Source organism: Podarcis cretensis (genome assembly GCF_951804945.1).
Source record: "Podarcis cretensis genome assembly, chromosome: 14".
In the NCBI taxonomy this organism is placed as follows: Eukaryota; Metazoa; Chordata; class Lepidosauria; order Squamata; family Lacertidae; genus Podarcis; species Podarcis cretensis.
The window spans coordinates 12,507,462-12,535,118 of NC_137183.1; the positions used below are offsets into that span (position 1 = coordinate 12,507,462).

General features: G+C 43.6%; 1 protein-coding gene across 7 annotated transcripts in view; it reads right to left on the reverse strand.

The window, feature by feature from the left end:
- The window catches only part of DMXL2 (Dmx like 2), a 107,353-nt gene extending 80,571 nt beyond the window's left edge, over window positions 1-26,782 (reverse strand). The window contains exons 1-6 of one of the 7 annotated variants that reach the window (XM_079953088.1): window positions 26,539-26,782; window positions 9,731-9,853; window positions 8,844-8,915; window positions 7,483-7,561; window positions 6,409-6,565; window positions 4,534-4,600 (exon numbers count right to left, since the gene is read on the reverse strand). In XM_079953088.1, coding sequence (XP_079809214.1) covers window positions 4,534-4,600; window positions 6,409-6,565; window positions 7,483-7,561; window positions 8,844-8,915; window positions 9,731-9,853; window positions 26,539-26,625 — 585 coding nt within the window. In that variant the 5' untranslated portion in view covers window positions 26,626-26,782. The remainder of the gene's footprint in view (window positions 1-4,533; window positions 4,601-6,408; window positions 6,566-7,482; window positions 7,562-8,843; window positions 8,916-9,730; window positions 9,854-26,538) is intronic. The other 6 variants (XM_079953087.1, XM_079953090.1, XM_079953091.1 and 3 more) reach the window with 6 other exon arrangements.
- Window positions 26,783-27,657: the final 875 nt, after the last annotated feature.

Genomic DNA, 27,657 nt, shown 5'->3' on the forward strand with positions numbered 1-27,657 from the left:
GTATACACACACACACGGGGTATAAATAATAAATAATAATAATAATAATTGTTATGATGATGATGATGTTTCCCATGCATTTTCCTTGTACGGCATTCCGTTTGATTATTTTTTATTGCCTTTTCTTCAAAATTAAGGGAGTTCTTAGCTCAGTGGAACAGCAGATGTGTTGCATGCACAAGGGCCCCAATCCCTGGCATTTCCAGTTAAAGGAGATCAGGCAGCAGACTGGGAGAGACCTCTGCCCTGAGGAGCTTCCAGATTTAGCTGTACCCAAATCAATGTCATTCAATTTTAAGTTGGAAGTGGAATAGCAACTCTGCTTCCAGACTTCTAACACACTGTGACCAAGGGGGCAGTGTTGGAGGAAAGGTAGTTTTCATTGGGACAGTTGTATATGTGTTGGAAGTCCACCCCGCACCCTGCATACGCAATTTAGAGGGGGAAAGGGAATGGTTAAAGTGAAAGAGGTGACTGCTTGAGGAGAAAAACAGACAATACAGACGGAACTGACTACAGCAGGACTTTCCAAGCTTGGGTCTTCAGTTGTTTTGAGACTACAGTTCCCATTATCCTTGACCACTGACCCTGCTAGCTGGGGATGTTGGGAGTTGTAGTCCAAAAACAGCTGGAGACCCAAGTTTGGGAAACTCTGGTCTAGAGCAGCCTTTCTCAACCTGTGGGTCCCCAGATGTTGTTGAACTACAACTCCCATCACCCCTAGCTAGCAAGGCCAGAGCTCAGGGATGATGGGAGTTGTAGTCCAACAATATCAGGGAACCCACAGGTTGAGAACTGCTGGTCTAGAGCAATCTATACAGGCCAAAACAAACAAACAGAAGCAAAAGGAAGAAAACTTGAGAAAATGTTTTGTCCAAAACATGATGCAGAAGTGAGTCAATGGCAGGCATAGGCAAACTTGGCCCTCCAGATGTTTTGGGACTACAATTCCCATCATCCTTGACCACTGGTCCTGTTAGCTAGGGATGATGGGAGTTGAAGTCCCAAAACATCTGGAGGTCCGAGTTTGCCTAGACCTGGTCAATGGCATGTGGCTATTCCACAATATTTGCTCGTGCGGAAGCAGCTTAAGACCCTAGGGAATGGTTGCCAATCAGAGCAGATGGGCTAGAGAAGGGTAGCCAAACTGTGGCTCACCAGATTTTGCTGGCCAACAATTCCCATAATCTCTGACCACTTGCCACTCTGGCTGGGGTGATGGAATCTGGAGTCCAGCAACACTTGAAAGGCCACAGGATAGTCAACCCTGAGGCAGATGGACAAATGATTTGACAGCAAAAGGCAACTCCTTATAGCTTTGCAAATTTTCCGTTGGATAACAGCAACTTGCTGAGGAGCAAGACGCAATAACATTTCCACCCTTCCTTTTCACCTCTCTTGAAACGCTTTCCTATCATTTCTTCCTGATCATTTTCCTACACCCCTGACAACTGGAGAATACAGAGCCTTACCTACAAGCACTGTCCCAACTCTTCCTCTCTCTTGGTTTTCCATTCATTACATTCTCACCAGGGAAGATGTGATTTGGCTTCAGCATACCTGGTTCCCAAGGTTTAGCTCCCCTCTTCTAATAGTCCCTGATCTTAGCCAAAATGCCGAGAAACAATTACACTTTTTATATTGGAAACATGGCTTGGGAATGAAGTTAGGATAATAAATTATTAGAAGAGATTGCAGAGCTCTCAAAGTACTATCTAAAAGTAATAAATCCTAAAGATTTTTTTATTTTTTTTTTGGCCGGGGTGGAGAGGAAGGACAATACAATCATCTCTGCAGAGACACAATTAAACAAACAATATTTTTTAGCCAGACATAGTGCTGCAATCACCAATCTAAACCAAACTGAGCCACAATGCAAGAACTAAAATGGCAACCGTCTCTGGCACAGGCAGAAAATGGCTTCCAAGACCATCTGCTTCAGTTACTTAGTCACAGACCTCTGGCGCTGCACACAATGGGGCAAAACAGATGGAGATCGATGGAAAAGAAAGAGCCTTTGACAACCTCCTGCTACATCACTTACTACTAACAAAATTCTGAATTAAATGTAATATTGAGAACATAAGAGGTGGCTACCGGATCAGGCCAGCAGTCCACTTTGTCCAGCACAAAGTCTCACAGTGGCCAACAGCAGCCTATGAGAAGCCTACTAAGGGAAGCATTTTGTCTTAAAGGACATGTCTAATGTAGGCCTATTAATTTAAGTGTGTCGACTCTGTATAGGCCCCATCTGCACTATACATATAAAGCAGTACCGTACCACCCTAAATGCTCATGGTTCTCCTCAGAGCCCATGACGCTGGACAAAATACCCGCCTCTGGCGGCAGAACTGCGAGACGCCAAACTACGCCAGATTCTCATTTTGCCTCAGGTAGCGAGCCTTGTAAGGAGGCCCCCTATCCGCCCCCCCCCCGAGCTACAATTTCCAGACTGGATTAACAATCAACCCCTCTTTCCAGGAAACTCTGGGAACTAACTCCATGAGGGATGTCGAAACATCACCTTTAAAAAACTACAGCTCCCGGTAACCTTTTGGGGAAAACTGTGACTGTTTAAAGATGCACGATGCTGCTTCAAAGGTATGGTGCAGATGGGGACTTAACTGAATACAAATAGAGACTATATAATAACTCATGAATTATTATTATTAATAATAATAATAATAATAATAATAATAATTTATTTATATCTCACCCTCCCCAGCCGAAGCCGGGCTCAGAGCAGCTAACGACAATAAAAGTAACACCATTTACATAAAATCACAATCAATTAATTAAAATACATTCTAAAATCAATTCATACTAAAATCAATTCAGAATCAACTGCTCATTAATTGTATCAGGGTGTACTTAAGTACAGGGGACGGTAGAAAGCTCAGTGGCATCTAGTGGCAGGTAACTGGATTTGCAGTAGATCAGGAAGCAAAGGGCTTTTAGAATCCCGGATCTGTGTAGTAACTTAACCAATATAAAGGCACAGCTTATCCAGGTCAGCTAGTGTATGGCTTGTGGATGCTGTAAGCAGCTGGATCTGACAAGTCACTGGCCATTATTTGGTTCCCGTCGGTAGTTCTCACTGTTCTAATAAAAATCAAAAGCCAGCCCCACAAACCTGAAGTCTGCATTTAAAACAACCAACTGCAGCAAATTAATTAATCCTTGAGGGTGGGGTGGGGACCCTGCTAAGACAGAATCACATCAAATGACAACAAAAGACAAGAAGCTAAAAATAAAATGAAAATCCAGAGATCCAAAGCTTTGAATGAATAATCCACTATACATTTGAAAATTCTTTTAATCGAGATTAAATCACCCAACATGGAGAGAATGGTAAGGTGCGGGACACAGGATACCACAGTTCAAATCCTACTTAGTCGTGAAGGTCACTAGGTGACCTCAGGTCAGAAGAATGGTTTAAACTGGTATCCACCCCAAGCTTTTCAGACCCCAAGCCCACCTGTAGTCACAACCTGGACTATGGAAGCCGCTTAAGTATGGGTTTTTTAAAAATTATTTTAATGACACACACGCAACTTCATCTCCTCCCTTTTCTATTCCACTCTCTTTCTCAGCACGGTCCCGAGGTCAGTGTCAGAAGGGAAAATATGATTTGCACCCAGAAGATCCTAAGTTCATCTCCCTGGCATCTCAAATCAAAACGATCAGCAGCAGATAAGCCATGTATATTGATGGTGATAAACAGATAAATAAAAGGGAAAGGCCTGAGACCAAGGAGACCCATTAGAGTAGCCAATAAAGAGCCGGGTAGACAAATAATCTAACCTAGCATATGACAGCTTCCTATATTTCTCTTCCTTTCCTGGGGTTAGGGCCCTTCGGCTCCGTCAGGGTTTGGCATGGTATGGCAGCCCTGGACACAAGAAGGAGAAGGAAAAGATTGGGGAACTAGAAGGTGGGGCCCCAGGGATGGGGCAGGACTTGTTGCTGAGAACCAGGTGCTGGCTCCATAGGTGGGATCAGAGACACCTGTCCAGACGGAGCGTAAGTGTGCAGAACTATGGAGAGACAGTCTCGTGTTTGAGCTTGCCCTGCCTTCTCATTCAAAACTGGACGGGGAGAGTAGTGTGAAGTGTCAGGACTCTTCCTTTTGGTTGTGAACCTGTTGCCTTGCTCACGCACCTTGGTATTCCAACTTCTGGACCTTATGCTTGCTGATAAGTCTGTACTAATATTAGCCTGAAGGAATATATCTCCCTCACTAGCAAGTAAGAGTCACTGGGTTTGGGATGGGAGCCTGACACGTCTCTTAAAAGACAGTAAGTCTAAGAAAAAGGACAACAAAAGCATCTTGATGCATCTGGTGCAGCATTCCTTAGGCTGAAACTAGATCCAATTTTGGGTCCTGACTCACTAGCTGAAGACCAGTGCATAAGATGTTATATGGCTATTCCCTGTTAGATACGTGACGAAACAATTCTATTTTACTAAGCAGAGATAATACAATTCCTGGCACACTCCAGAAGTGCAATTCACTTTCTTTCTCATCCTTACCTTTCCGGCTGTGGCAAAATATTCACCATCTGGGGACCATTCCATCAGATGTACAGACACGGCCGTTCTGAAGAGCAAAGCAAGAGAAAAGAATGCAGTTCTCCACTGAAGGGGAATTTACTTTTTTTATGGACACAGCTATGGCAGCCTAAGGTTATTCTCACCATTGACATCTCGTTACACATACAGGAGAAGGTAGCTAAAAATACTTTAATTGCCGTATGGCAATGATGAGTAACCTGTGGTCCTCCAGGTGCTGTTGAACTACAATTTCCACCATACCTGATCACAGACTATTCTGGCTGGGACTGATGGGAGCTGAGGCCCACCAACATCTGGAGGACCACAGGCAACCACAGGCAACATCTGCCTCATATCTATGCTGCATGGCATGACTAACTTTAAAAGCCAATTGCATTATTGAAGCAGGATCAAGGATTTTGGCACTCTCAGTGAAGCAATGAAATGGTGCTCCATCCCTTTAGCAACCCAGAGGCCTCATAACCCATATTTTTATTGTTGGAATAAAGCAGTGCATATCTGTAACTGTTGCCGCATTCTCTGTAAAAAAAGAAAAATCTCATGTCAGCGTTCAGTATGAGCTGCCTGAACCAAATATGCTTGCACCATGGACTTTGCAGCAACATGAAGCCAACTCCCAGATACAGAAAAGAGGCACAATGTTTTCTGGCTCTATACCACTTTTGTTAGGCACGACATTGTGAGCATTGTTTGAAATGAAAAGAAGACTGCATCTTGAGGGGAAACAACTATTGACTATAACAGAACTCCGTGGCTAGGCAAAACACTTTAGAACAGAAGTAATCAGCTGACAGAGGATTGTTTTGAACCAAGTTCTTCTCAAAGTAAAACCACTGAAATCAATGAAGCTAGACCAGAAACAAATTGTGGGTTTTTAGCCCCTTGCCTTCCCCCAACATTTCCCCCCTCTCTTGAGAAGCATCGCTTCCAGTTTAGCATAAGCCACAGTTTGACAACCAGCCAATGACAGCACTTATCCCACCCCAAAATTGGAAATCCACTTCAATCTGTGGTTTCTATTTCTGGTTTGGAGGCATAGTTTGTTGATTCAGACGTCCCTGTAAACAATGGTTTGCGCTAAGCAAAAAACTGGAAGGGAATCTGCATCCATTAGGGAGAAGAGGAAGCATGCAAGCCCACAGCTCAAATCCAATCCCCAGTTGTCTGAACCAACTAGAGATTTGTTGTGTTCAGTTATGCTTCCCTGGAAGAAGAAGTCAATATGGTTTGGAATGCACTGGAGACTTTGCACCTAACAAATGTGCATATATACAGAGAAGCTTGTTGCTATTCTGTACTTGGAGCATAAAAAACATGCTGCTCATTAAAAAGCATATATGGCTTTTTAATGAGCTGCATATGTAAAAATAATTTCAGGTTCTAAGAGCGATTATGGATGGGACTGTAAGATGTCCCTGCCTTTCCTCCATAATCATAAAGGTAAAGGTAAAGGACCCCTGACAGTTAAGTCCAGTCGCAGACGACTCTGGGATTGTGGAGCTCATCTCGCTTTACTGGCCAAGGGAGGCGGCGTTTGTCCACAGACAGTTTTCTGGGTCATGTGGCCAGCATGACTAAGCCGCTTCTGGCGAAACCAGAGCAGCGCATGGAAATGCTGTTTACCTTCCCGCCAGAACGGTACCTATTAATCTACTTGCACTTTGAGGTGCTCTTGAGCTGCTAGGTTGGCAGGAGCTGGGACCAAGCATCAGGAGCTCACCCCGGCTTGGGGATTTGAACCACTGACTTTCCGATCGGCAAGCCCAAGGGCTCAGTGGTTTACACCACAGCGCCACCCGCGTCCTCCATAATCATACTCTCGGACAAACTTACCTGCAATGCCAGACACATTTCCAGTCGCTTAGAACAGGATGGATTTTATCATCTTTGAGCTCCAAGTCAGGATCATCTTCCTCCTCCTCTTCTAGGATATCACTAGATGGAGGGGCCCATAACTGCAAATAATCTGTTGCAGTCAGCAGCCGGTTACCTGGAAGCAATGGATATGTAAGCAAAGTAGACAGCAATATTTGGCCTACATGCATTTTACCTTCTACTGCTTCTTCCAACATTTGTGAATGCAAATATGGGGCTCGGGAATCGTGGAGGACAGAATTCTCCTCCACAAAGACTATTGCGCTAACATAAGCATCTGCTTTTGTTACTGTCAGCATTATTATATTCAAGACAGTTCCATGTGCTAGGGCTGTTTGTGAGCTGACCCTGCCCCAAAAAAAGACACTTAAGAACGTAAATCAAGCCTGAAGAATAGAGAAGAGACACTCTTCAGAATATTAGGGGCAGGGGAAGCATGGCTTTGTTTTTTGCAGTCTTCAGATGAGAACCAGACCATGTGAAAAATGAACATAAGATTTTTAGCTGCAGTTCATTCATTTTCAGCTTTGTATCCTTGTTAAAAAAAGTGTGCCTAGACATTCTGTTGTTGGCCCATAACCTAGGTTTAAGGTGCCATTTAGCTCCTGGTTTTCATATCTCAGTTTCTAACACTGGTCCCCTCTTATTTGGCATGCCTCTAAACTAAAAAGTCCCAAAAGCTATAACCTTTTTTCATAGGGGAATCACTCCATTCCCTGGATCAATCTAGCTGCTGTTTTCTAAACTTTTTTTCCAGCTCTACAATATCTGCTTCGAGGTGAAGCGACCAAAACTGTGCAGAGTATTGCAAAGGAAGTCTTACTGTTGTTTGTACAACAGCGTTATGATATTGGCAGTTTTATTTTCAACTGCTTTCCTAACGAACGGAATAACACACTAGAGGGAGGCAAAAGTACCTTGATAATATTAGAGGAAATCACAAAAGATTCCCCCTGAAGAAGATCCCTCACAGTAACATGCTGCAAAGTGCATTAGGAAGTGGGAACTGACTTAATGTTGACTTCGTATTACCTTGAGGATCCCATGCTAGGTTGAAGGTCATAGAACTGAGGAAAAACTGCCCTGTCTTCAGCCATTGACACTTCAGTTGCTGCAGTGCAAACATTACAGAGTTAATTCTTGGGGGGCAAAAAACACACCACACAGGACAGGAGCAATCTTTTCTTCACATAAGCTATAAAATGACATTTCATGGTTTGTTTTTTTTTTTTATAAAAAAAACATTTGATGTGATTAAGCAGTTACTTTTGCTGTCAAACAGCATTCTTCGTGACAATTAAAACCAACAACACGCCCCAAATTATGCACTTTTCAAATAACAGATCACAGCCATGGCTGTGGCATAAACACAGGCAACAAATTTGCTTGCACTCCTGCTGTTGGGCATGAATAGCTGATTCATTAAAGAAGGGGAGGGAAGTTATTTTGTGTCCCATGCCTTCATTACAAAGAGCAAAACTAAAGATCTGCAACAGGGAGAGGGGTTCTTCTCATGTACAAAACAATATATTTCTTTAAAAAATAATTATAATCATAAATACATTCTATCTATTCAATGATGAGACATGTTAAGACCACCAAACAATGGAAATTAAACTTAATACATCCTTTACGGCACACGTGGGGAACCTCCTGTCTGCGGGTTAACCGTGCCCCCGGGGGGTGAGGTCCAATTTGGCCCATGGCGCCATTTTCTCCAACCATGCCCATCGACTGACATTTCTAGGTGAAACTGCCAGAGACTATGACATGGTGGTAGAGAGAGGAAGGGCTGGGGAGGCTTGCCTGTCAGTTCCAGGAGATGGCAGTGGAGGCTGTCCCCCCCAAATTCAGCCTGCCCTCAACCAGCCCTCACCTGCCTGCCTACTCCCTTCCTTCCTTGCAGCCAGCCCAGGGTGTTCCCCTGCCTGTCAGCTTCATCCTCCTCCTTAGTCTCAACCATGGATAGGCAAACTAAGGCCCAGGGGCTAGATCTAGCCCAATCAACTTCTAAATCCGGCCCACGGACAGTCCGGGAATCAGTGTGTTTTTACATGAGTAGAATGTGCCCTTTTATTTAAAATGCATCTCTGGGAAATTTGTGGGGCATAGGAATTCATTCATTCCCCCCCCCCCAATATAGTCCGGCCCCCCACAAGGTCTGAGGAATAGTGGACCGGCCCCCTGATGAAACGGTTTGCTGACCCCTGCAGCGTTTCCCTTACAGAACTCAGCAGAGATGTAGGATAGGAGCAAAACTAGCATTCATTGGCTCTGACTGCACCACCTATGGTTGGCCTCCCTGTCTTCTGCTAACTGCTAGGAATGATGTTACCTGCTCCAAGATTAAAAAAAAAAAATGTGGATTTTTATATCACGTAATAAATACTTACACAATTTCTCTTATGAGAATTCACCCCAAGGGGCTCAAAAATGCACACGGCATTTCCATAAGAGGCTGCAATCTAGAACAGATTGAGTGAAGAAGTTAGTCTTTAAAAAAAAAAAAATAACTGTGAATATTTTACTATTTATAGATACCAATGCATTCATCAGAGTGTTATGTACAAGGACAGATTCAGGGGAAAAGTAAATTTATATGAACATCGCTTGGCTGTTGTACCAGACGCTAGATTTCAAGGGATATGCTACGATGAACCACATTCTGTTTATTCAAAAAGAAAGTAACTATTCTTTACATGTGTAATTTCCAGAATGACTGCCAGTAGCATATCATATCATAAAAGGCCAAACTGTGTTCAATTCATAAAGCAGAGTAATTTCTTTAAGTGTTAATTAATTCATTAAAACAGATATGATTTGCCAACTAAAACTTCTTAAGGCAGGGTGCAGCCTTAAAGTTTTAATTCCTATATTTAAATTTATTTATTTATTTATTTATTTATTTATTTAAAAAAGAACACTTTCCTGTCTCCCACCGCTCAAAAGTTCTAAAAACCAGGGGTTCCCAAACTGTGGTCTGTGGACCACCCAGAGTCTGCGAGCTACATTCAGGTGGTCTGTGGCATGTCTGTGAAGAACATTTTCAATTTGAATTCCGTAGAATTCTTTGGAATTCAAATTGCAATGCAATCAAATAACATACAAGAAAAAAATAAGCAATAAAGCTGCTGTTAAAAGCATCCAGCATCCAGCACAGTGAATTTAAAATTGCTACAAGAGGCAGAGAAAAATCATAAAGTGGTCTGCCAAGATCCTCAGCAGTTTTCAAGTGACCCATGGGCGGAAAGTTTGAGAACCAGCGCTCTGAAATCCTTACCCTTCCTTGCTGGGAGAACTCCACGCAGCTGACTTGTATGTTTCCATGCTTAGCACCAGGAATAATTTGCACACATTCAAAGTCATTTGCCAGGATAACAATATCGCATCCGGAGCCGTATGCCTAAAAAGAAATGTGTCAAAAAGGATTTCATTATTTTTCATTTTTCAATTACCGCGCTGTACACATGTGTATTTTCTTTTTAACCTGTTTCCAACCTCCCCGCCCCAAATCATCACAGGAAGTAGAAACATCAACAATACTACTGTTTTAACACCGCCATTAATTTATGTTTCAGTATTGTAACCTGGTGCATGTATGTCAGTCTGTTGTACCCTAAAAGACCCACAGACTGATGGTACCTTAAAAGGCTAACAAATTAATTATGCCATTATGTAAGGAAATCAATCCTAAATGTTGGAGGGGATGTACAAAGGAACAAATTTTCATATGTGGTCGTGTTGTGACATTATCAAATCCTTCTGGAATGCTGTCTTCAACGACATAAGCTTGATATACAACAAAACAATTGAAATGTCCCCTGTACTAGTGCTACTTGGGCTTAGGATCCCGTCTGCTCACAATTATCCTAAAGATGACCTCTTAGCCTTTTTATGGATGGCTGTTTGTATGGAGATAGCTAGATGTTGGAAAACCGGTGATGGGCTGAACATTGATTCTTGGTATAACAGAGTATGGTCAATAGCATTGGCTGAGGAACTAACATGCCAGGTGAGAGCGGAAAAGGGCAAACACAATCCATATTCCTTTTATAACATATGGCAAATGTTTACTGAATACATATATTGTTCAGACTATGGCAGGAATCCACCCAGAACTCATGGGAAAATGTGGCGTGATCTCTCAGAGCAATCAAATGAAACTTTAACACATGGCATGATAAAAGTCTGTAATTTTATACTTGTTTACTATTGTAACAATAGTTTTTTCAAAATTTATCTTCTGTACCATGAAAATAACTAAAAACAGTATTTTGAAAAATTAATTATGCCATTCACTAATCACCCTTCTTTGTGCAAAAAGAAACTCCAAACTCTATTTATTTAGAAAAAAAATTATATACTGCTGTATCATATATCATAGTGGTTTAAAAGGTAAAGGTAAAGGTACCCCTGACCATTAGGTCCAGTCATGGACGACTTCTCACTCTATAGGCTGAGGGAGCCGGCGTTCGTCTGCAGACAGCTTCCGGGTCACGTGGCCAGCATGACTAAGCTGCTTCTGGTGAACCAGAGCAGCGCACAGAAACACCGTTTATCTTCCCGCCGGAGCGGTACCTATTTATCTACTTGCACATGACATGCTTTTGAACTGCTAGGTGGGCAGAAGCTGGGACCGAACAATGGGAGCTCACCCCGTTAACAGTTAAAAGCAAGTTAAAAGCCAAAAGGAAATTTTAAAATGAACAGCAATAGACCGGGGGGGGGGCGTGTTGTACTCTTAATTGCCTGCATAGGTCCGGCGGCGTTTAAAAGTTGGCACAGAAGGCGTCTGCTGAATCTCTTTTGGCAAGACCTTCCACAGACCTGGGCCAATGGCTCTGAAGGTTCAGTTTCTCCCCTTGTCTATGCATTACAAATTATAAACCTAAACACCAACTACTTCGCAAATTATTTTGGGTGATATTCAAATACTGGTTCCATCAGTGGAACTCCCCCTTCCTCACCAGATCCGCTCTGGCAACTTGGAGGAACCCCCAGAACAGATTTAGCGAACACAAAGGGGGAGGAGAGGTGGAGAAGTTCCACTGCACAAGCGGAAATCCTTGTGCATAAAGGAACGAGTTTGCTGGATAGTGTCATTTGCATGTTATTATGATTAGAAACAGAACCGTCCTTTCTCTGCTGAGGATATTTTTCTTCCCATCTGCCAAACTATCGTTGCAGAGCTTCAGAAGGAATTGCACCCAACATTGCGACTTGACATACATATACTGGAATCTAGCAATTCTGCGATGAGGCACAAGAGGGGCATCTGGCAACAGACAGTCAACCCCCTCACCCTGAAGGAGCAACCATACAGCCCAGGGCCCAAGGGCCTCATTTCCCCATAGGCAACCTTCTGGGGGCCACATGGCAGTGGCAACTGTGGGTGGAGCAACAGTTGTGCCTCTTATCATTGTACAGTAGAAAATACTTAAGCGATAAAAAAGTCCGAGTTTTTATCACTTACCTACATGCCACAAGTCTCTCCATTCTCCATCCAGGGGAACGAGAGGTGTGTTACATCAGGATGCATGCCACCTGGGCAAAAACCCTTGGGGAGGGTGCAGAGCAGGGCCATTGAGGGGAATAAAAAAGGTAAAGGGACCCCTGACCATTAGGTCCAGTCGTGGCCGACTCTGTGGTTGCGGCGCTCATCTCGCTTTATTGGCCGAGGGAGCCGGCGTACAGCTTCCGGGTCATGTGGCCGGCATGACTAAGCCGCTTCTGGCGAACCAAAGCAGCACACGGAAACGCTGTTTACCTTCCCACTGGAGCGGTACCTATTGATCTACTTGCACTTTGACATGCTTTCAAACTGCTAGGTTGGCAGGAGCAGGGACTGAGCAATGGGAGCTACCCCATCACGGGGATTCGAACCGCCGACCTTCTGATCGGTAAGTCCTAGGCCCTGTGGTTTAACCCACAGTGCTACCCGCATCCCCCTTGAGAGGCATAGTCTACAGATAATGCTTGGAATTTCCAGACCCAAGCTCCAAATTTAAACATGGCCAAGTTCTAGTTTTGTGATGCCCAACACCACAATCTGAGGATCTGAAGAGTCTGAACAGCATCACTTACAGCAGCTCTCCCTAACCTGGTGCCCTCTGGATGTTGTTGGACTCCAACTCCCAACAGCCTCTGCTAGCATGGCCAATGATTGGGTGATGCATTCAGTCTCTGGGTTTGAGGTCCCTCATAACTGATACTATGCCCAATGATATCTAGCTACAACTTACTTGCTCCTCTTTGCAGCCCCACCCCATAAATAAGCCACTGGTGAACATTTCGGGGGGGAAAGCTCCCCACCCATTCACGTGCAGTCGCTCATTTGAATGTAAAGCAATGCCGCACACTGGTGCATATGCAACAGTCTGGTTTGTACACATCCTACTGCTTCCATTTTCTCCGGAATTCCCTTGAGCAAGCAGCCGAATGAAAATATTGGACTTTTCCATGGTGTGTCAAAATGTACTGAGAGAGAAGGTAATTTATCACCTGTGAATTAATAAAATGTTTTATGGAGAGAGGCGCCCTGCTTCCACGATTCCCAAAGGTTTTCTGCTGCAAAAACAGGATGATGGCCTAGATGGTCTTCTTATGCATAACTTGGGTCTTATTAAACTACAGCATTGTTATTTTCAGTATATGAGAAAAGTCTGCTTCCACTGACGTTCTTCCACTACATGTTCTTTTCCAAGTTATTACGTACATTATCTTTAATATACCACTTACCTGCAGCGACCATATTTCTGGGTAAATCTCATTACAGTAAAGATGTTTCTAAAGAAAAGGTGATAAAAAAGAAATACCCTTTGCTACAAGCATCTAAGCTCCTGACCATCAGAGCTAAACAATGATATCCTTTCCCAGCTGCAATATCCTCTCTTTGGGAAGTTCAGAGAGTAAAAAGATAAACAAAAAGAACAAAATATCTTTGGGTCTAAAGAAAAGAAGAAGAACTGTTGTATGATGAATTGCTTTTATTTATTTTTTTTTTAAAAAAATAGCCATAGATTTTGAGCACACTGCATCACTGATGCCTGATATTAAAACAAGATGAAAAAGTAGGTTAACACCCCTTTCAAATTTTTATCTCTCAAAGGCACTAGCAAAGGTGTTGCTAGATAGCCAGCACACCCCATCCTAATAATCATTAATCAACCTTGAAATTAAGCTCTTGCCTGGGGTGCTCCACTTGAGGGGCAAAGCACCCTGCTGCTCCCCCAACAGTTAAGGAGAAGGGAGAGCAGCACACAGTAGCCATAACAATGCAATGCTGTTTCCAGCGTATTGACCAAGCTTCCTCAGACCCGGCCCTCTATATGTTTTGAGACTACAATTCCCATCATCCCTGACCACTGTCCCAAAACATCTGGAGGGCCAAGTTTGCCTATGCCTGGTATTGATCCAGGAGAACTGTATACTAAGATAACACAACAGTTCTGCCTTTGGAGCCAACAGCCTAGAGCTCTCAAAAAGAATAAAGATTGCAGAACTACCCTGCCGGAATGTCTAGGTGCACAAGGGCAACATTACCACTATTTCCACCTTGGGATGCAGCGCTCTATGGATTAAAAGCAGTGCAGCATTGTTGTTTCAGTTTATAGACCACTTACCATCTGAATCAGAGTGGTTTGCAATGGATATAAATATATGTATGTGTGACACACACACAGAGAGCACAGCACAATAAAAGCATGTCAAATAATTCACATAGCAAAATGCATACAAGTTATCCATACACCTATTATAAAAATAAGTAAAATCAGAGATCACTGCAAGGCAGTGTAATATAACATTTCAGACAGCGCAGCGTACACATAATCCTTCATCCCATCTCACTCAACCATTTCACACAATTATTCACTACCTGAAACACTACCAACCACTCAGGCATAAACCACTCACACTCAACAATACAGTGGTACCTCGGGTTAAGAACTTTGCTTCAGGATGAGAACAGAAATCGTGCTCCGGCGGCACGGCAGCAGCAGGAGGCCCCATTAGCTAAAGTGGTGCTTCAGGTTAAGAACAGTTTCAGGTTAAGAACGGACCTCCAGAACGTTCTTAAGTACTTAACCCAAGAATTAAGTACTTAACCCAAGGTACCAGTGTACTGTTATGCAGTGCCTGCCTCTGGAGCTTCCATTGTTGGGGTGGAGACTGGGAGAGTGAATTGAGGCTCATAAGGCTTTGGCGTACCTCTGAGCAAGCAGCTCAGTGGGAGCTGTCCATGGTGCTGTAGGCTCATCCATCCTGCCTTGTGAGCTCCTTGCCAGGATAAAGAGAAAAATGCTTCTCACTTGTGCACAGGAAATCAAACTACAGGATCAGAATCTGTTCCACGTGCATAAAGCTATTTTACATGCCTTATTGTCCCTCTATGTACTTGATGGCTCCTGTGCAACTTCCTTTCACTCCTCCGCTCTCGTGTTTCAGTTTTTGGAAACAGCTATGCTTAGCTTGACATATGCACTGGCACAATCAGGAAAAGGCCAGTTTGCAAACCTGGTTTGTAAACTATGGTTTTGTATTAACCATGGTTGGTGAAAACACACAATGCTCACCATGGCTATCTTTGAAAGCAAAAGGGAAATTCATATGTGACTCTCTGGTTTAACCATTGAGTCGATGCATAAGGGTAAGGAGGGGCACGATGGCGCCGAGGTAAGGCGTGCTTATCAGAGCTCCACATATTCCCTTTCAATTACATGATGGGGGTTTGCTTTGCTAGCCTCTCCCCTCCTCTTTTGTTCTTTTAAAAATTCCTCTTATCGAAGGCAAGGTTGTTTTATGTGTTCCAGCGACCCCAGGAATTTGCACCATCGAATTTTGTGAAGCTAGCATCGTAAATTTGTTTTAACAAAGGCTAACAGCCTTGCAGCCACCGCCCTGGTTTCCTGTCAGCTATATCTCCACATTTTAAAAACCTCTTTAAAAGCTTTTTTAAATGACTTTTAACCTTCAAAACCTTTTAATCCCTTAAAATCCTTTTTATTTCCTTTGACCCGCTATATTTTAAACAAACTGAATTGCACACAGTGTGTTTTCACTGTCAACGAGAGGAGAAGGTATCTCTACCAAGGTTTGCATACAGTTTTCAAGTATCTCAACAGGATCTTTTTCTGCCCTATCACATATCCTGTATATAAAAAGAGACAGCCAATACAGCAGCACCCTGCAGACATTGCTGGACTACAACTTCCACAATCCCTGACTACCACTATGCTGGCTGGTGCTGAGTAGAGATGGAGCCCAATAACCTCTGAAGGGCAATGCGTTAGCTACCCTTGATCTAGAGCGACCACACCTGGGACCTGGTCCATGTTGACTCATGCATTAGAAACCAATGATCGGGCTTTCTTAAAATACAAGATTTACAAATGTTCATTTCCCAGTATCCTGAATGTCTTGAGGACTGCGGTGCAGCAAACCAGGCTTGAAACCCCCCCCCACTTGCTTAGTCCTCCATGATGACCATAAATTACCTTCAAGCAACCAGGCTTTACATAAGAAGTTAAGATTACAAGCAAATTGCACAAGCATGCGTAGGCACAAAGTCTATTAAAAATGCATGGACTAGTATTTTTTCCTGGAATTATTTGTGAGGCTGCAAAAAATTATAAGCATTCAGGAACATTGGCTTTTGCTTTTAAAATCATGCTAAAAAGCACTGTACCCTGTTAATATTCAATTACGTCTTGGAGTGTTTTGGAAGGGTAGAAAGAAGGAAGCAAGCTTGAGATGGTTCCCAAAACACAAAAATGCTGAGGGGAAGCTGGGCAGAGTTTCCTGCAGCAATAAGGATAGCAGCGCATGAGTTCTGTAGATTTAAAGCCCTGACAAAAGCAAGGCGCATGAAGCAAGCTTAAGTACCACCCACACACAGAGTCTGCTCTGCTTTAGTCACTCTGCTACCTGCAAGAGAAAACTAGATGGGAGTTCGCAAGCTGCCAGAGGAGCTGGAATGACTTGCAGGATTCTCAAAATGTAAGAAAAACTGCACTTCTTTTTGCCAGAGCTTGCATTAAGATAAAGCCCGTTGGCCAAATCCAAGGCAGTGACAAAGATCTAGTAGATTCAGTAGCCAGACCAAGATAAGCACAGGCAGAGAGAGAATCTTTCAATAAATAAAAGGGCTGAGAAGTGTTGCATCTTAAATAGCTCACAGGCATGTAATTTTCCACTTGCCAGAAGCAGGTAAGAACTGCCTTCAGGTAAGCTCCACAGTGACAAATCAGTCTGTGCTCTGGGAGCCAAGCTATGCACGTCAAGCACTACCAATGGATGCACGTCCATCTTGAAAAAAACTGAAAGTGCCCAGCCAGTGTTTATTTTTTATTTCATTTATAAAATTTCTATCCCGCCCTTCCTCTCAAAGGAAGTGTTCTGAGAATCCATATTCGCCTTGTAAATATGCCCATAAGAGTGGCTAGCCTACAGAAATGCTTACCAGTCTGTGAAGGCTCACATAGGAGGGACTGAGAGTTACATCCCTCTTTCAGCAGCCCTCTGAATATATTATGCTGGACATGGAGGCAGGGGCTTGCCTCTTCTACCAGCACACTTGCTTTGTATGCTGGGCATGGAGGAGGGGGCTTGCCTCTTCTGCCAGCACACTTTGTTTCTATGTAGGGCACAGAGGAGAGAAAGAATCATCCCATTCCTTCTCCACCAGCTGATTCACTTGCTGATATGCAGCTTCTGGTCATACTTCTCCTTCGACTATGGCTAGTAGTTTAGTGCTGAAATATGAGGCAGCTCTATGGAGAAATTTAACGGTGGCTGGTTTCCAAGCCTGCCTATCTTATTTAAAGACTAATAGCCAACCTTTTGATCGAATGATAGTTCAAAAATTCAATACGCAGCACTCCGTGCCAATGGAAAGGAACTCTTCCTAGCTCTCTGGCACTTCTGCCACTGTTATTCTATGTGGTGACTTCAAAATACCCTTGATCTCCCCAATCCATCTCCAAAAGCAAAACAAATATGCTGCCAGGAAAAACTGGGCATTAACTAAGTGACTTGTCCAGAGGGTCTCCTCTGTTTGGATCCAGATTTTCCCAGGTTCACCCTCTTGTCAAAAGTAAGAAAATACTGCAAGCCATGTCTGCAACCTCCAGCCCACGAAACACCCTCCCTGCTTTACCTTTTCCTTTAAAGGGGTGGGGGAGAGTGTTTGGAAGGATTATGGTAGCAGCAATATCATCCCGCCATGCACTGCAGTGCATCGAGACTGAGAAAGGTAGACCTTGGGAACTGGGGCTTTCTTAAGAGATACAGTTGCCTACCCCACTCCCCACGTGAAGTAATAGAAAGCTGGGGAGGGCCCTCTGTAGGTTCGACAAGGGAAGTAAACTCTGGGGAACATCTCTGGCTCCAATATCCATCCAGTGTCTTAACAAGCTCATATGTACTTGGAGGTAACCTTTTCAAAACCATGAAGGTTCATTTTTGGGTCCTACTTGGGTGAACATTCATGACATATCAAGATGCTGCATCACAAATTAATGGTGCTTCTTCTTCCACAGGTGGACTACTTCTCTTGGTGGTGGGTAGCTAAAGGACATTCAGGGGTGTGGGTCATATCAAAGCCTCTCCCAAGGGTCTTTTTTAATATTCCTGGCCAGGAGTAAGGAGAGAAGCTGCATAGAAATGGAAGCCCACCACCAAACTTGGATAAACTGTGCATCCTGGACTCCTCCGCATTATGGGAACGATCCAGGTACAAGGTGCTTCAACCCCACTGATATCAAATAAATACAAACACAAACCTAAGTGTTTAAGATCCACTGAGTCCAGCAATGTCACTGTGCTTTTCAACCATCATTTTCACAGCAGCATACAACGTACATTGCTAGCATAAGTTATCAACTAAAACTTCTGAAAAGAATTATTAATTCAGAACTGTGTAGCAAGATTACCTTCCCAAATGTCCAATGTAAGAAGACCATTTCAGTCTGCTTACGAAACGCTATGTAAATCAGAGCTCAATGAGGAAGTGAGTTCCATAGGTCCAGGGCAACTGTGGAAAAAGTTGTGTCATATCTGGTATTCACAGAAGTTGACTCTTGTAAGAGAGCCTTTTAGATTACCTCAAATCTAGAAAGGGTTCGTGTCGGTGGAGTTACACTCCAACAATATAGGGCTGGTTTTTTTAGATACTTGTAACTGAGTATTTGGTGTGACTGGACATTACAAAGCACGGATTAAGTGGATTTGGGACACTTCCAGTAGAACTTCCACCTGCGACTGTAGCAAAGTGCTAAACCAGTCTGCAGTAGTTAGAAATTTTTATGAACACAACATTTTTTACCAAACTAACTATACATTGAATTAAGCAAAATCTATAGAATTCTGTAACATGCAAGTATACAAAACAGGGACAACTTAACAGCATGTTCTTTTTTATCCTTCATTACAGAACACTGCATTATTAAATTACACCAGCAACAGCATCATTTATGTTGGTTCATTATTCAAGAACACCCTGACTAACCAATTTCTAATGCAATGCACAATTGCACTTTCCAATTGTCTTTCCGTGCTATTAAATCATTTTCTTCAGACAGTTTTCAGCACTGGAGCTGTCCAAAAAGGAATAAGTGTTTTTACAGAGGTAGCTGATTGTTGGTACAGGTCTGGCAAAAGTAATGCTAATTTAAAGGATTCATCTATCGCCTGTCCCTGTCCCAACTTATATTCGGGATATTAATTTAAAAATAGGAATTCCATGATAGAAATATATTAAAAAGGGAGAACATTTAACAACACTTACAAAATTGTTGTGAACTGCCCTGAGATCTATGGCTGAAAGGTGCTATACAAATTTAATTAAAAAAAAAATCAAGCTATATTCTCAATTAAATAAACAGCATTAAGCATGTGACATCTAGCAAAAGGGTCTGGGGTATATATAAAAATTCTATACCGCTCAACTACTGTTATGAGACTAGGAATATCCTCTAACTCACCCAATATCCTTCAGTGTTAACCACAGTTTCATTATTTCTACACTAACATTAACTATGTTTGGCCAGGGTTTGAAGCTGGTTTTGCAAAACCATGTTAAAAGTAGCCACAATTTGCATTAATGTCAGAGCAGATGTAATGCCATGCTATCTACAGTATAACACAGAAAAAGGAAGAGGGTGAATTGTTCAAGAGGGGAAGGAGGATGGGCCACACAAGTCTGTAAGACACTTCCGGTTTCTTCACCACAATTAAAAGCTTAGAAAACAGTATGTCTGAACAGCAACACAAAGGCTAATGAAGGCCTGAAATGAGCTAGCTTGCTTTCACTGGTTGTAGATACATCATCATATCGTTCCTATATAAAACATATCCAAACCTATTAACATATAAAAAAGCAAATTAATACATTTTTAAGGCCACAGCGGCAAAAGGCCCTCTAAAATTCACAATGCAGAAAGAGAAGGCAATGTAACAACAGTAAGTAGCTATATCAACTATTAAAAGTGTTGGACAGTGATTTTTTTAAAAAGTTACTGCAAGCCAAATTTGCTTGGTAGGCGCATTCCATATTGGGGTGCCTTAAAGCCAAATATATTGCAGCACTAGCTATGATACATTGCATTTCACAATTCCATACTCACCCGTTCTGCCCTGCCCACTCTTCCAACCTTCTCCTCAATCTTTATCTACCTGATTAGTTTTTGACTGGCTCATCTTCAGACAAAGGTGTTGTGGCTGTCCTGATTTAGCTGTCCTGATATCCTAGCAGGATATGGGGAGCTTTGGACCTGGAAGCTGAATACTAAAGAACTCAGGAGACCAGAGTTCTACAGTCTGTGAATGATTTCCAATAAATTAAACTGTCTGCAGTACCTGGACACTTCAGTCTTTGAGTGACACCTTGTTGGCAAAGACTGCGTCAATGGTTTTGGAGCCTTTGGATGAAAGCTACAGAACCACCTGTTGCTTATAGGTGATGAAGCTGAGTTGACAGGAGACTGAATCATCAGATGTACTTACTGCACAACCACTCCTATATCTTGCTATATAATGCCAGGCAGGCTTATGTTACCTGCCCATAATAAACAGTGGAAAACCCAGTAGTACAGTTAATGTAGGTAATTTAATAACCTTATGAGCTTTGTAATTCACACATTGGCAATATTACATATTTTAGTGGTCATTTGTTTTGCACTGTTTCCCATGCAAGTGTTTGTTCTGCCAAATTCCACAAGGACAGGGATGGGCCATAGCTCATAGAGTGCATGTGTTGCATGCAACAGGTATCAAGTTCAGTCCCTAAGCACTTCCAAGCAGAGTTAAGAAAGACACCCACTTGAAATGCTGCCAGTCAGTGTAGACTATACTGAGCATGATGGTCCAAAAGTCTGACTCAGTAAAAGGCAGCTTCCTTTGTCGATCACTAAAAGCTCTTTATTTCCAACAGGTTCAGACGTAATAATCCTGGTCTGATAAGCTGTGCTGCATTGACCTCAGAACAAGCTTGCTCAGCTTCAGTGACACTATCTCAGTTTCTTAAACCAGTTTCCCAATTCACATGGCACAGGAAACTGTGGTTTAAGAAACTAAGAGACCTTTGCTTAAGGCTTAAGCTGAGTGTGCCAAGGAAGGAGGGAAGCAGAGAGACAAGGTATCAGTGCAAGGGCAGACAACTCATTCACAGGTTAATAAAACTTGGTTTATCAGACTGGGATCGTTACATGCAAACCAGGACACTGTTTTCCAAATGGCTGGCAGAAACGATATTCTTGCAGTAGAATATATCTCAAGAGCCAAATACAGATTCACACAGAGACACTGGAAAAAGTGCAAAAAGCTTTGGTCAAAGGAACAATAGCTGCTTGTTCCTTGGCTAAACAGACAAAACAATAAAGAAAACTGCCCTAACTCCCAATGTCTGCAAGAGAGAAAATTCCTATGGTTTCACTTAGCATTAGGGTCACTGGCATTCTAATGAAGAGGTGGGGAACCTCTGGACCTCCAGAGATTATTGGACTACAACTCCCACAATCCTTTACCATTAGCCATGCTGGCTGGGGTTTATGAAAACTGGGGTCAGGAGGGTCACTAGTGACTCACTATGAATCTAAACAGGAATGAAGACAATCGCAGGGATGACTAGACTATTCCCAAAACACTCATTTCTGTCAGGTTGCACAGGACAGAGATGGTGAAAATTAAGGATTCCCAAGTCATGCACAGAGAAGGAAGGTGGAAGCTGTTTTAAAAACAGTAACTGGCACAGCTTGCACCACCAATATGATGTCCAAACAACAGATGAATGATAGGCCTGGGAAGTCTAGCCATCTTAGGATCAGTTGCAGCATGACTGTTTGATGTTTTTAATACTCTCACAAAGTAGCATCATCATTCTGCTCACGCTACTGTTTAACGGAGGAATTAATATCCCTAAACTACCAGAGATCAGCATTCTACAGTGTTCTGCTGAAGGGGATTGCTTGCTACCTTTGCAAAAATCCCACCCACTCCATTGCAGAGTCAGCAAGATCGACTGTCCTCAGTGGGATAGAAGGAGAAATTCCAGGTCCGCAGCACAGAACTCGGGGCTGCCTGCAGCTACCTTTCCCCCACCTCTTTATTTGTGTGGTGGTTCCAGTAGGTACCTAGCAAGCAGATCCCCAGGCTTATTGGGGAAGACATATAGAGACAAAGAACTCGACATCAGTAAGTCCATATTGACAAAGGAAATGTCCAGCGTGAAAGAATAAAATAGGGGGCAAATGTCAAAGCACCTCTCAGTAGAGATGAAGATTTACTTGTTTCACCTTCATCCAACTGCAGCCTTGTAGCACTCCGATTCCACGGTTGTTGCTCTGACCTTGCAACTCCCCTCCTAAAATCCCTTCCAGGGCTTCCTGTCCACTCCCTGATCCTGTGCAATCTTCCTCATCTTTAACCACCCCCCTTGCCCGGCCTTCCTTATCTATCTTCACTTATTTCCCAACACATCCCTTCCAGTGACCTTTGCCCACACAGCTCTACCTGAAATGATTTCTTCTTGCTGCCCCTTAAGGATGGAACCACCACTGTTATGCGATCACCTTTCTTAGTCACCTCAAAACAGTAACGTATTGAGAACTTTCCCAGGAGTCCCTCTACCTAATTTACCTCATTGTAACTCCAGGTTCTTTGTAAAGCATTATGTATATAGATGGGGCTGCACAGATTAATAATAATAATGAAGCCAGCAGAATTACTTTCAATAGCAGGATAGAGGAGACTGGGGCAGGTAAACATAGATATTGCGAAAAGGTGAGAGTTGGTGCATTTGTTTTGTCTGGTTTAATAGGGAAGAGAGACAGGGATTGTGATAAAAGGGGGCAATTCCTTAATTATAAGGATCTCTATTTGCTGTAATCATTCATATGGTGACTGCCAATGTCTTGCCTCCTTTCTAATTGCTTGTAGACACAATATATAATTTAAACACTGAGAGTCTGATAGTTCAGACCACCAGAAAACTAAGTCTCTGTGGCATGAGATAGCTTACTGCATTCAAACAATAAAGCCACTCAACAAACAATGGCTATTTTTTTAAAAAAAAGATCATTTTTAGGAGACTCACAGCAAAGAAAGACCTTGAGGCATTGTCATTTACAACCTGGGCTGGCGTAGATTACAGCACACACATCTAATACAATTATTTTACACTTTCCAATCATGATTTCAGCTCTCCCCCCCCCCCCAGTTCCTTAAGCAGAACATACATATAAGAAAACCAGCAATGCCAAGAATGATCTATGAAATCAATCCATCTCTCCTCTCCTTCAGCCTCACGGTCTCTGGCCTGTGCTGTTAGCAAACTGGCATTAAAACAGTATCCCAAAGATCTGCAGTAAGAGTCTGTTCATTTTTATAACGATCAAAATATGGAGAAAGCATTCAGACAAAAATGGCTACACAATATGCAGCCCACATATTATTAGATGAATTCCACTGTGATGAAAGAAATACTATGGAGTACGGTTTTTATGAATGTCACAGGAAGCAGTGGCTGTGCAGTGTCCTTAGACGTCAGTAGGGCTGCATAGCAGCAGAAAAGAGAAAATACTCTGGAGTGAATACCTATACTTTCTTTTCTTGGCAGAATTGTTATTAAAAGGGCAAAACTGTGTGAAACAATTTCTGAATAGAAAGGTTTTTCAACAGGCCCCCAAAGTGTCTGAGAAATAGATGCTATAATCAGAATAATTTTGACAAAAATTACTTCAGGCTTGTATATGTCACAAAGACTAACATGCACAGTCTCCTCACCTCCAAAAGCTAATTATTATTATTGTTGTTGTTTTTAACTGCTCAAAAACTCCTAAAAAGCAACCCTTTTTGCAGAAGCTGTTAGGTGCAAGATCCCTCCCACTTTCATTTATTATTAGCAGAGGAAGTTATTTCCCATTCAATTGCAAAGCTCATCCCAGGAAACATTTTTCACAGGTAAGGAGTCTTCGGCCAGCTATGTGTTGCTTGACTACAGCTCCCATAATCCTTGATCGCCAGCCATGCTGGCTGGGGCTGATGGGAGTTGGAGTCCAGCAACACCTGAAGGGTCCCTGATTTAAGCAGGCTTTTGCAACCACGTAACTTTTCATTACAAGATGGACCAAGGTATTTTCAGCCATTTTCTCACTTAAAAGACCTACATCAAGAAAATCAGACTATGCGCATTGCCTCCACCATTCTCTCCCAGGGTACTCTGGGGGAAAGAAATGCACCCTAAATCTTTACCACTCACCACCAGTGGGACTAAGGACATTATTACATCATAAACAAATGCAAGGGAGTGAAGAGATTATGCAGCTCAGCCTGGAAGGACAGCCAAGACTGACCAACAACACTATTTATTTCCGCAGGCCTTTACTTTAGAAGTTACAGCCCCTGCCTTCCCATGGCTAAAAAGACAGGCATCAACACCACTGGTAGGAAAGGAGAAGATATATTATGAACCCCCCACCACCATCGTAAGACTGCCAAGTTTTCAAGCAGGCCTATTAACAGCAGTCATGAAGCAGTTGCATGATTCAGTTGTTGATTTCTGTGGATCAATGCTCATGTAAAGGCAAGGGGGCAGGCCAGAGCAGTTTAGTGACCACTTGGCAATGCTGTCACCCCCCCCCCAAACACACACACACCAACCATCCTATAATTCCCTCACCCTGTTGGGAAGCACCTGCCAGCTCCCTCAACCACTATTCACCTAGCCACTAAATATATAATGCTGTTTTAAAAAGGAAATAAATAGGATACGCACACACAGGTACACTATTTCATAGAATCCTAGAACTGTAGAGGCAGAAGGGACCACATGGGTCATCTAGCCCAGCCCCCTGCAATGCAGGAACTTTCCGCCCAAATGTGGGGGTCAAACCTATGACCCTGAAATTAAGAGTCTCATACTCTACCAGCCGGGCAATGCATGCCTCCCTGATCCGATGCACACCTTAGATAAATATATAGATACATCCATTATTATGGTATATAAATAAAGATTCGGTACTTCAGACACATCAGAGCCATGGTTCCCAACATGGGGCAAATGCCCCACAGGAGGGCAATTTGATTTTTAAGGGGGGGCAATTCCAGAATGAGTTATTAACAGTGAATGGTCTTTTAGGCTTCCTCCACGTGAATGGGAGTTCACTTTTTGAATAATAAGAATTATATGTCACGCAGAGAGGGGGATCAAGATTTTAGAGATGCTTAGGTGGGGCATGGCCAAAAAAAGGTTGGGAACCACTGCGTCAGAGGGATATCCACGTTGGGTTGCATCCAACTAAGTCAGAGTGGATATGTTATGTGTGCATTAATTTCAGTTGGCCTACTTTGGGTTGGACTAGCACCGAATACCACCCACAGGTATATTATACATTACAGTACAGTACAGTATAAAGATTCAAAACCTTTTGGGTCAAGGTCCAGCCAAATTTTGTGGACAAATACGCAGACAGCGTAACAACATAACATTACATTATATTGTAGTATATTATAGTATAAAGATTCAAAACCTTTGGGGACAAGGTCCAGCCGAATTTTGTGGCCAAGTACGCAGACAGCATACCAACATGACATGACATTATATTGTAGTATATTATAGTATAAAGATTCAACACCTTTTGGGACAAGGTCCAGCCGAATTTTGTGGCCAAGTACGCAGACAGCATACCAACATGACATGACATTATATTGTAGTATATTATAGTATAAAGATTCAACACCTTTTGGGACAAGGTCCAGCCGAATTTTGTGGCCAAGTACGCAGACAGCATACCAACATGACATGACATTATATTGTAGTATAAAAGGTAAAGGTAAAGGTACCCCTGCCCGTACGGGCCAGTCTTGACAGACTCTGGGGTTGTGCGCCCATCTTACTTAAGAGGCCAGGGGCCAGCGCTGTCCGGAGACACTTCCGGGTCACGTGGCCAGCGTGACATCGCTGCTCTGGCGAGCCAGAGCCGCACACGGAAACACCGTTTACCTTCCCGCTGGTAAGCAGTCCCTATTTATCTACTTGCACCCGGAGGTGCTTTCGAACTGCTAGGTTGGCAGGCGCTGGGACCGAGCAGCGGGAGCGCACCCCGCCGCAGGGATTCGAACCGCCGACCTTTCGATCGGCAAGTCCTAGGCGCTGAGGCTTTAACCCACAGCGCCACCTGCGTCCTGACATGACATTATATTGCAGTATATTATAGTATAAAGATTCAACACCTTTTGGGACAAGGTCCAGCCGAATTTCGTGGACAAGTACGCAGACAGCATACCAACATGACATGACATTATATTGTAGTATATTATAGTATAAAGATTCAACACCTTTTGCAACAAGGTCCAGCCGAATTTGGCAGACAGGAAAATAATTTTATATAGCATATACAAGCACACACCAGGGCACGGAAACCAGACCAAAAATAGCTGTTTTGCGGGGGGGGGGGATGGATAGAAAATTTCAGTGCCCCACCCAGACCCCGAAGGCAGAAAGCCTGGCCGGACGACGAGGGTGCCCTTCTTCTGCATCTCCTTTGGGTGCCACCCTCCCTTGACCCTCCGCCTCAGGACGGATCCGTCCCTCACCGTGAAGGGGGTGTCCTCGACGCTGCCCACCGAGTAGCAGTTGTCTCCCGGGTTGACGGCGCCGGTGAGCACCTGGTGCAGATGCATCGCTGCTGCTGCGGCCTCCGGCGGCCGCCCGCCCGCCCGCCCAACCGGCAGGGATTCCCTCTCCCCTCCGCGAGGGCGAGCGCGGGGATGCGCAGAGAGACCCGGATGGCTTCCGCTCCTTTCCCCTCCTCCGCCTCCTCCCTTCCCGCGCTGAGGGGAAAAAAAAGAAGCAGGGGGGAGCTTCGCTCTCGCAAGCAGGGCGCGCGGGCAGGCGGGCGGGCGGGCAGGCGGGCGGGCGGGCAGGCGGGCACGCGCTCAGCGGCAGCCGCGGCGGCAGGAGGCGGGCAGGTCGAAGAGAGTGGTGGGACGGAAGCGGCGTGCGCATGCGCGGGAGGGGGAAAGATGCCGGCTGAGGGACCACCTCCGTCTGAGGGAGGCGGGCTCCGGACAGGTGAGTCTGGCGGGGGGGGGGAGGAGAGGGGGACCCGCCAGGTAGGGAGGCGCGCTGTGGAAAGGGGAGCCGGGAGGGTGAGATTTAGAGGAGCAGCAACAGCAGCAACAACAACAACAGCGGGGATGGCCGCCGCTTCGGCAAGCAGGAGTTTGTTCCCTGAGGGCGCGGTCACACACCCGGCGTTTAAAGCGCGACGGTGCCGCTTTAAAACAGACGCGGCTCTTGTTCTCAAAGGGTTCTGGGAGTTGTAGTTCGTTGAGGGTGCTGGGAGTCGATAAGGAGACACACACACACACACACACACACATTTTCTTTTTTAAAAATGTTGTATTTATTTATTATTTATTATTTATTATTTATTATTTATTATTTATTATTTATTATTTATTATTATTTATTATTTATTATTTATTATTATTATCATTTATTATTTATTTTTTATTATTATCAGTGTTTTTTCCTGGGGGGACGCATACCCCTAAACATTTTAATATATATAAAAACATTAAAAAGTCCAGTAGGACCTTAGAGACCAACGAAGTTTGTTCTTGATACAGTGGACGCCCGGGTTGCGAACGTGATCCATGTGGGATGCATGTTGGCAATCCGCAGTGTTTGCAACCTGCGTCTGCGCACGC